General features: G+C 50.9%; 1 protein-coding gene across 1 annotated transcript in view; it reads right to left on the bottom strand.

Moving 5' to 3' along the window:
- Positions 1-915: 915 nt before the first annotated feature.
- The window catches only part of WNT9A (Wnt family member 9A), a 75,938-nt gene continuing 66,191 nt past the window's right edge, over positions 916-10,662 (bottom strand). Inside the window, exons 2-4 of the mRNA XM_084855113.1 lie at positions 8,737-8,996; positions 7,198-7,460; positions 916-1,487 (exon numbers count right to left, since the gene is read on the bottom strand). Coding sequence (XP_084711239.1) covers positions 1,014-1,487; positions 7,198-7,460; positions 8,737-8,996 — 997 coding nt within the window. The 3' untranslated portion in view covers positions 916-1,013. The remainder of the gene's footprint in view (positions 1,488-7,197; positions 7,461-8,736; positions 8,997-10,662) is intronic.

The following is a 10,662-nucleotide window of genomic DNA, read 5'->3' as shown; positions in this document are numbered from 1 at the left end:
CCATAAGGCAATAGGTGTTCTCTATCCCCGAGAAGGCCACTTGTCAAACCACACATCCAGAAACTGGGCTTATGTTCCATACTGGGATTTAAAAGCAGCCTCCACAGGGTGACTTTGGAGCAGTAAGAGGTACCAAAAAAGATCTATAATGGGCGGGGGGGAGGTGTCTACAGGACGTTTTAAGAAGGCCTCTAGTGGTTTTCATCGTTTACAAAGTAAAGGTGACAAGTAAAAAGCAAAAGGTAGTTCGAGATTGAGCATGCAACAAGAAAAATAAGTTGTGCTGGCTGAACTTCAGCGTCTGTTATGAAGTGCAGGTGGCGGAAGCAAATATTTCCCCTTTGAGGAACCACAACAGCTCTCCTTCTAGCAAGCCATGTTGAAATACTAGCATCTCCTGCAAACAGGATACTGCTTCTCCATTTCAATTTTCCTGCTTCAGAGGTGTCAAACTAGAAATCCACCATCACAACCCTTTCCTCGACCATCTTTTGGTGTCAGGTTCTTCCCTAAAAACAGCTTCTTTAGTTCCTTATTGCAGTTCTTGACGTAGTCAGGCCAGCCATGGAACAAAACATGAGCATCTGGAATACATGCCACATGGTTCAATTTCTAAGAAGAATTCCTTATTCAGCTCGGGCTTTGCAAAGGACAGCAATGAGACAGGACCAGGATGGAAGGGCGAGCAGCCCCATCCAGTCAAGGCGAAGTGTTCCATCGTTGCTTTGGGAATAACCTGGCCGCCCCCAAGTCAGCACCCCACTCCACATGACGGGCACTTAGGTTTCATACACTTGGAGCCCCAAAGTCAATCAGGGTTTGCAGAGAAGGGAACACAGTCGAGAAAAAGAAATACAGCTGGGTCACCAGTACCCTACAAAGTGCTTAACTCATCTTGGCATAGCTTTCAGTCACCACAAAACCCTGTCTTGCCTCCACGGGCGCTCGCTGGAGGGTGGCATCTCCCGCCATTAAGGGCTATCCACTTCGAACACAAGGGCGCTCATTCCACATCAGTCTTTGCATGTATAGACCTCCTCTCTCTGTGTGCACTGCTTGCACTCCACGTAACAGCACCAACGGACCTGACACTGGCAGGGCCTCGTCACCACACGGCTTTGGGTGTTGTGGCCGCGGCCGCAGCAAATGCTCTCGCAGTTCTTATCTTTGTAACATTTCCTGCCCGACGTGCCAGGTGAGTACCTGCTCATCAGGCAAAAGCTCGGGGAGTCGTCAATGTAGACAAGGTCCGTAGTCCGTGGAATTTGGTCACCGTGGCCTGGGACAGATTTCTTTGGTGGGGAGATGTCACCTTCCCCCGTGGCCTCGTTGGTGGTGCTGCCCACTTTGAGCGCCATCTCGTACTTCTGCTTCAGCTGCTTGCCGATCTCATGGAACGGGGAGAGCTGCCTCCAGCAGGTCCGGACGGTGCAGGAGCCTGAAACGCCATGGCATTTGCAGGTGGTCTCAACGCCAGCTTTGATAACCTGCAGATAACGAACCAACGTTAATTCAGAAGGGAAGTGGGAGCCACAACAAAACATGGCCATGCAGAGATCTCCTGTTCAGTATAGGCTAAGCTAGGACAGCAATAGGCTATGCCCTCTTCCAGGACATTCCTTATCCCTCCCCCTTGGTTTTGTGTCCCCCCCCACACACACACACGTCAGTCAGCAGTCTATGCCTATGGAGCAGGATCCCTCCACATTGGGCTGTTCTAGGAGTTCCCCCCCCCCTTACATATTTCCCCCCTCAACATTTTTTTTGTATTTCTGCAAACCTCAGGTTCTCCTGAGCGTGCGGGTACCTCCCTCTTGTGCATGGGTGCTGCCATTTTAGCCACATAATTGTGGGACACTCTCCTCTGAAGTTTGGAAATAGAATCCGCGATGATGTGGGCAGGTGTTTTAAGGACCTTTGCTCTTTTTTAAAAAGCAAGTTTCTGAAAGCTATGAAGAGAGCATTTCCTGGTAACATTTCACAGCGGCATGGGGGTTTCAGTACCCTACGCAGTTCTTCCTCCTGGCCAGTCAACACATCTTACATACTTAACTTGCATAAGGGAGCTGTGCTGACCTTTCCCTCTTCCAGAAATGAGCATTTCCGCTTGTTTCAGGGCTTGCCCCCAGAAACACGGAATCATCGTTCCACGAGTGGTAGTGACCGCTTGCGGAACGGAATTGACAGAGCTGGCTGTGCACAGAGCAGAATCAGCGGCCAGCTCTACTAGCAGATGGGCAGCACTGGATTGTGCCCAGTGAGTACAGGGTGAAGAAAACACGCAAGAAATTGTCAGGGCTAGAGCACTTCCCTTTCTCACACATTTAATCTACACAGAAACAGAACATCTGAATGTGGCTACAGAGAAGGAACTGACTAACCTCAGAGTCGTTGGGGGGCTCGAGCACTGAAAAGCGGCAAGGATAATTTCTACCATGCATCTAAGAAAATAGGAAGGTTGCCCCAGGTTCAAGCCCTGAAACATCCAGGGAGGGCTGGAAAACTCCTGCCTGAAACCCTGGAGAACCCCTGCCGATCGGTGTCGACAGTACCAGGCTAGATGGACCAAGGGTCTGACGCAGCATAAGGCAGCTTCGTGTGTTCCTATGCCTTACGCAGAGTCAGGCCGTTGGTGCATCAAGCTTGGTATTGTCTTTGCAAACTGGTAGCAGTTCTCCACGGTTTTGGATCCAGCCCTACCTAGAGATGAAGGCGTTTGAACCTGGGACCTCTGGCATGCAAACAAGGTGGCCACTCTTCTTCTGCCCCTTCCTCTGCACCTAATCAGAATTCCAGGGCAGTGCAGCCAAGGGGTAGAAAGCTCCTGACTCACAGGCTTGCCAGATGATGAAACCACTGCAAGGTAAACTGTCACCCACATTCAACCCAAGTTCCTGAGGCAAAACACACACACACACTCTCTCTCTCTCTCTCTCTCTCTCTAGGAAAGGTGATGCGAACAGGGATATTATTTTGCCCTGGATAACAGCACTGCTTTTCCTAGCACCCCTCAGACTTGTAAGACATGCTTGACCAGACATACCTCCAGGGAAAATAGGAACGGGGGAGGGAGAGAGAGAGAGAGAGAGAAGGGGTCAGCCTTTCTGGGGATTAAGGAACTTAGCAACGCTCCAGAGAGATGTGGTTAGAAAGTCATGTTTAATGATACTTTGAGAAACACAGACAAGGGGAGGGGGGAATTTAATTAAAACATCACTTAACTCAGGCCTAGTGGAACAAATCAAGTGTACTAATACTCTTGACTTTTCATTAACGGGATACAAAGGGAGGAACGCTATTGAGGGGAGAATTTGGGAGAGGGGGCAGTATCGGAAGAAAACAGGAGTGGTGGTAGAACTGGTCGAATACGGCAACACGTTTTAATATACATAAAGATCACCCAATGTTGCAAGTACTCAAGGGGGGGAAGACCTGCAGTTTCTCACTCCCTCTCCCTTCAGCCCCCCCCCAACCCCAAAAAAACCAATTCCGCATCCCAGAATACCTGAATGAACTTGGACGGATTTGGCAGGGGGGGATTTCTTTTTAAATAAGCTGCATATTCTAAAGCTTCCACTCATCAATAAAGAGAGAAGGCGCTTGAAGAAGTCCTTCTCGCTAATTACCTCATCGCCCGTGCCAGACAAGCTCGCCTTGTCGCTGGCGTTGAGGTCATATCGTAAGCGCTTAGCGAGGCATGAAATGGGCGCAACAGGCTTGGGCGGGTGATGATTTCACCATTTGCGGCAAACATGCGCAGCTGAGCCGGAGAGGGTGTGAAGAGGGGGGAAATTCCATCAAGGAGCTTCTCGCAGCACATGCTTTAACCCGGAGTTTTGCCGGGAAGGGGGTGAGGAGGGGTTTTGAACTTGGCACTGGAAGAGCTGCGTTACCCAGGAATTGTTTTCCAGCATGAGGCCTAGAGAGTTCTCCTTGTGCAGAAGCAGCAAACAATTCCACCCGTTTCCAGCTCAAGGGATTGGGGGGTCTAAACCCGTCTACCAAGCCTCGGGAGACCCATTAGGATCAGGAGCGTTTGTATGTGTAATGGAAAAACAACATTCCATACCGCCGAGAGACCACAGAGCCTGTGCTGTGGAGGAGACATCTTCAGAAATTCCCACTGGCGTGCAGTTTCTAAAACTCAAGCCCTGCCCAGTAACAGCATCACTACGGCATAGCCTTAACAGGGGCTTATTACCACATACAGCTACAGCAGCCCTCTCCAGCCAGATGCCCCCCGCCCCAGACCAGCTCCATCAGCTCCAGCCGGCATGGCCAGTGCTGAGAGCTGTGGTTCAAAGCATCTGGAGGGCGCCTACAGCCAGTGGAGGCTGGTGGCTCCGATGTCGGTGGGGCAGTAAACCCGCTCCGGGTTTCAGGCAGAACTCTGGAGGAGCTACCCAAAGTGCTCCGGATCAGATTCACCACCCCTCTGATGTCGGAGCCACCAGCCTCCGCTGCCTACAGCGTGGTGGTCACAGGGCCAGGAGAACATGACAATGGCCCAAAGAATGAGGAATGGAAAGCTGAGAGAAGGTGATGTTGGGAAAGCATAGGGCAAAATCAGAAGCTTCCTAGACAGTTTCTTCCATCCCTACATTAGAATTTAAGACCCACCCCCACACAGGGGGCAGAACTGTGTGCTGGAGTGCCCAACTAGGACTGGGGAGGCCTGGGTTCAAATCCCCACTCAGCCATCAGGTTTCCTGGGTTACTTTGGGCCAGTTTCTCTCTCTCTCTCTCTCTCTCACTCTCTCACACACACACACACACACACACACACACACCCCTTTGGCTATTGGGCAGTATAGAAATGAAAAAAATAAGAAATAATCAGAACCTCACCTACCAGACAGGAGTAATGCAAGGATAAAAGGGGGGGGGGGAACCACACACACACACACACACACACTGTCCTGAGCTGCTAGGTGTAAGAACGGGGCAGAAACGTAATCCCTGTTCAGTGCCCTAAAAGCTCATTTCTCAGTGCGGCACAAACATGCAGATTCCACAATCTGATGCACCCTGTCCGATGCGCCTGCACAAAGCATTCTCTACAGCTCTTGGGAGGGCCAAGCCGACACCCATGCCCACACCCCAAAGCCATCCCCATGGCAACACTCCCACGAGTCTGATTAACACACTGCTCCAACCCAAATCTTATTAGCATCAGCTTACCTCGATCAGCTTCCCCCTTGCCCCCCTCCACCCCATTCCCCCAATGCAGGCCTTCTTTGTTTTCACTGAAACATAATCTCAGCGGCTTCGACCAGCTTTTTAGCCGTCTATGTTCAGGGCAGTTCAGCGCCAGTTGCAAAAAAAAAAAAAAAGGCCTACACTGCAACAGAGACATTCCAATACAGCAGCGGCCTCTCCCAACACAGCACCCTCCGGATGTGCTGGACTACAACTCCCATCATTCCCATCCAGCACATGCCTGGGGGTGATGGGAGTTGCAGTCCAGCATGCCCAAAGGGTGCCGTGTTAGGCTTCGGTACAAGATGCCCCGGTTCTTTAGCAGCAGGGAAAGAGGAGACGGGGCAAATGTTCAAACTATTTCATTCCCCCATCACCACCTCCTAGGGCTGCGTCAAAGTTTCGTGGGGTTTGTTCTTGGTTCCACACTATCCATTTTGAGATGCACTGAAGTTTTCTCCAAAAAAAACAGCAGCCACCTCAAAGCGGGGTGGGAACAACTGCCTTTTGCTGCTCACTCTGACCCATTCACTCTGTTCCTTGCAAAGCTCTTTGCCAAGGGACCGACTGGGGGGCGGGGGGGTGGAGAACTGCATTGTGGATTGCCTCCCTGCCACAAACCTTAAGGTTCTGCCACCTCATTCTGCTACACGTGCGCACCAGGACCAGATGCTGGATCTGCGCATGCAGCAGAACGGGAGTGGTAGGATGGACCGCCCCACGCAGATTACAAGCGAGGGATGCTCTTGGGAATGCTCGCGTTGCAAAAGAAAAAGGAAGGCGCTGCATATAAAGAGACTAACACATCAGGGGAAGTGGGTCTCCCGCGCCCCTGGGCTTGATGTGCTGCTTCACTGCAGGGGGTTTAAAGCTGCGAGCACCCAAACGTGCAACCCTCCCCATCCAGTCTGAAGTAGGTATGTCAGAGAAATCCATCCAGGGGGTGCAGCTCGCAGAGGTTTCATCAGCTCGGCCCCCTTTACTTTGGCTTGCTTCCCTGTGAGCTGGCCGGACTCGATCTGCACAGAGTTGGGCCAGCTCATGGGTTTTCTGGGGTGGGGTTGTAAATAGAAATGTGTGCAAATTTCTGTTTATGAGAGAAAAAACCTGGGAACGTTCCTGGATTTCAGGGGAAACCCGCAGCTCGGCACACAAATGAAGGCCGAACTGGGCAGGCAGTGGGAATCCATCAGGCCCCAAAAGGGCCGGACTGGCAAACGACGGACGTCCCTAGTCCGAAAGAATGCAAACCAGCGCTCCGGCAGCGGAATGAGATGTATGTTGACTAGGGCTTAGCAGCCCCCTGGAGAGACCCCAGGAGGGCCTGTGGGCCACATTAGGCCCACGGGCCAGAGGTTCCTCACTCCTGATGTAGCTCAATAGATCAGACTCCACATCTTTGTCAGTGCCAGATTAGAAACTAGGTGCGGGCAAATCGAACACACAGCTCATCCAGCTGCTTCCATGACTCTTGTCCGCAGGCCGTGTGAGTGGCAAGGGGAAGGGCCAAAGGCTGCTTTGGAGGTAGAGCTAATTTTGCAAGCTGGGACAGCAAAATTCGCCTGTGCTCATCCCAGGCCGACAGCTGCCATTTCCCCCCACAACAATGCCATGGCACTACCGCAGCAGCTGCAACCTGGGGCCCTCCAGATGTTTCAGACTACAACTCCCATCAGGCCCAGCCAGCAGTCTGGGTGGATGGGAGTTGTAGTCCAAAATGCCTGGAGGGCGACATGTTGGGGAAGGCTGTCCCTACTTGCACAGCCTACTGCAAATTCAGTAAGGACACAATCCTATGTATCGTTAGACAGAAAAAGTCCTATCGACCTATGCATGTTTAGACAGAAAAAAGTCCTACAATCCTATGCATGTTTAGACAGAAAAAGGTCATGCTGGGAGCTGTAGTACCTTTTTCTTTCTAAACATGCATAGGATTGCATTACCCAACACACAGTGCTGCTTGTCTGCAAGGGCAATGCAAGTCCGGCATGCGCGTACCTTCGTGCCCACCAGGTTGTTGTGGAAGTCCACCCTGGCTCGCAGGTCCTTGTTGGACTTCTTCCCCAGGAACTCCTTGACAAACTTGTTGCTGTACTTGAGGTTGTCACCGCAGCCGCCCCACTGCCAGGCCTCACGGTTCTCCAGGTCGGGGGCCTCGTCGCAGGTGCAGCGCTCCATGCGCCCAGCACTGCAGGCCTTGGCCATGGCGTGGGTGAGCCCTGCCGAAGAGATGGCATAAAGGAAGGCCGTTTCCTTAAAACCTGCAGAGGAGGAGGAGGGAGGACGACAATGACAACATTGATGCCACAATGCAGGTAAGAGCTAGGCACGTTCACAGATTCTTCAGGACCATGCTCACATGCATTATCTGGCTAGCAACTCAGCTTCTTAAGAGCCTTGGCCTTGTTTTAAAATTAGAAGCAAGTTTCTAGCCCATATGGCTAGAGGAAAAGAGTCTTTGCTGAGATTCTGCAAGCCAGACTAAGCAAAATTTCCAGGATACTGGAGAGGAGGTTTCCATGCACTGCGTAGTGCATTCAGCCCCTTCCCAAGGGCTAGCAAAACAAAAATTATGCAAAGCATTTGCATTTGCTCAATCTGCCTTACCCATACAAGTCACAGAATCCAGCTTTTCCATGACAGCCCTGGGCTGAAATCAGCTCCTCTCGTTATTGCTCAAAACCACGGGATGTGTGACCCTGTCCACCTCCTCCCTGATGCACTGCAGACCCAAGTCTGGAACTGGCAACTGGGTTTTGCAGGACAGGATTAACAGCAGGAGCTCCCTGCTCCAGCCATCCCTGAAGAGGACTGCCAGCACCTCCCTACAACCACACTCCTTTCCCACGCCCCTCTCAGCCCCAGGTTGGGAGGCAGCTGGTACTCCCCAGAAGCTTCAGAGCCAAATCTGTCCCTCTGAAGTTGCCAGCCTACCCTCTGACCCCAGTTCCAGCATCTTTTGCATGTTGCATTCCACACGATCTCCATCCAATTAGCTTTGTGGCCTCAAGAGCCAAATCCGATGGAATGATCTCAACATGTCTGGATTACCTTCCAACCCAGAATCACAACCAGTGCAGTAGCTACCTTGTGGTGACTTCTGCTCTCCCACTGCATTACTGAGGTTCCCACACATCCTTTATTGCCTCCCACCACCCTCACTCCAGACTCTAGGGATGGGAGAATCTGCCAATTTCAGCTCCAATTAGTTTCTCATTCTTCCAGCCTTCAGCTTGGTGAATTTCAAAAACATACCGATTATTTATTTTTAAATCCACATGGAAATTCATATACATTTTCACGTCCATGTCTCCAAATACATGCATTTTGGTGTGCACTTTTGGCGTTTGGTGCACACTTTCCCCTTACGTGCACACTACTGCATGCACATTTTTGAGAGGAGAACTGCAGCACTACGTTTGGCAAAGCGTGCACAACTTTGGTCTGTTCGCTCATGGCTTTGGCAGGTGCGCATCTGGTAAATGCACCCCAAAATTCGGACGGAATGAATTTCTCACCCACCCCTAGCCTGCTCACCTCTCTTCAGCAGGCTGGCCCTGTAGCGGCCCTCGAGGGTGCAGTTCCACCGCTCAAAGCGGAACTGATACTGGCACTCCAGGGCACTCATGCTGATGGCCTCCACGAGGGTCTCGGCCACCCCAGGGTCTCTCCGGCACATCCTCCGTTGCTTCTTCTCCAGCTTCAGGCGGTCGCACACTTTATAATGGGCTTTGACGGCAGCTTCCTCCATTTCTGAAGTCAGAGGGAGGATGGTCAGGGGTTCATTCCCAGTCAGCCTGGGGAGGAAAAGAGAGTTCTGTGAGTAACCTGAAGAGCTCTCAGGTGGGCTGAGAGGGGCACAGCCACCTGATCATCACCTGAAGCAACGTACATATGAACTTTCACTATAAAAAGCCCAAACCATTCAAGATGGACAACAAAAAAGCACAAACCATTCTGGATCACAACAAAGCTCTTTAGAATGGTGCTGTATTAAGTGGGGGATCACCTCTTCCCACATGTGCCTGCACGGACCCTGAGATGATTAGTGGAGACGCGTCATGTGTCCCCACAATCCGGGATGGGGGGGGGCTTTTCAGCCATGCCCTCCACCTATGGAATGTCCTACTCAGAGAGGCTTGTCTGATGCCTACTTTCATGTCTTGTCACTGCCAAGCAAAGACTTTATTTCCCCCAGGCCTTTTAAATTGTTTATTGTAATATCCTAGTCTCTGCATTTCATTGGGGTTTTAGGATGGAAGCTCTTAGGTCCATGTGGATTGTTGCATGTCTTTCCGTATCATACAATTGGGGCTGAAATAGGTTAAATCACCACTCAGTTTGCTTATTGTGTTTTACTGAAATGTTGTCCCAGTACAGACTGATGTCTTACTGAATTGCAATTTTAATTTGTTAATCTGTTCTTCGCCCAGAGTGATCTGGCTTTGGGGCAAGTGATGAAAAAGGTAAATGAAAATCACTGTCTCATTTAAACATTGGAGGGAGCAATCCTATGGCCACTAGTCAGCAGCTAGATGGCCATAGGATATGTGGTTTTCCAGGAAATGACCTCAGAGCCCATGCTCCAAGGTCAGTTCCCAGAAAACCGGCCTTCCCCCCCATTCCACGCTGCCTGTGAGGCAGCGTGGAAAAGCCCTGTGCTCTGCACTTGGAAAAGGAGCACGGAATGGCCAAAACGGGGCGTTCCAGGGGGCGTTCCAGGGTGGGGAAGGCGGATGCTGGTACGACACATCCAATGTGTCGTCCAGCAGCCTCCTCCCCCACTCCGGCTTCCCGTGGCTAGACAGCCAAAATCGGCTGCCTAGCCGCAAATGCAGGGCAGGAGAACCACAGAGGGAATGATCCCCTCCGTGCTTCTCCTGCCCTGCATTGGATAGGCGGCTGCTTCCGAGTTCGGAGGCGGCCGCCTATGCCCATAGGATTGCGCCCTAAACTTGGCCCAAAAATGAAATCTGAATTTTATACCAGCGAGTTTAAACTTCTCTGCCCTTACCACATCCTTGCAGTGAAAGCCTGGGTGCCCAGAGCTGAAGGTGACATTTCACCCGTGGGCAAACACAATGGTTTGTCAGGTATTTATTTACTTACTGCAAGCATTTATAAACCGCTTACAGCTACAGATTTCAAAGCAGTGTACACATATCAAAACTATCAATGTATAAAACCAATAAATAGAATATATGTATCTACATATGCATAAGATAGTAGGCTAAATTACAACAGGTCACGTAGAAGAGAAACAAGTTCTCAGGATGTAAGGTTGAATTTACTGGTGCGGGAGGAAGGCCAAAACATACTGGGCTTCTCCCAATAAATTCAATCTTGCATCCTGAGAACTTGTTTCTCTTCTTTGTGATCTACTTTGGGTGCTCACCTCCTTCTGTTTTCAAAATTACAACAGGGAAAGTTTGCATAAACAGATGTATCTTCAACATGCACCTA

Source organism: Heloderma suspectum, chromosome 5 (genome assembly GCF_057233095.1).
Source record: "Heloderma suspectum isolate Gila_16-S chromosome 5, 16-S_ref, whole genome shotgun sequence".
Classification (NCBI taxonomy): Eukaryota; Metazoa; Chordata; class Lepidosauria; order Squamata; family Helodermatidae; genus Heloderma; species Heloderma suspectum.
The sequence above is the reverse complement of the archived record's forward strand: the minus strand, read 5'-3'. Positions and strand labels throughout refer to the sequence as shown.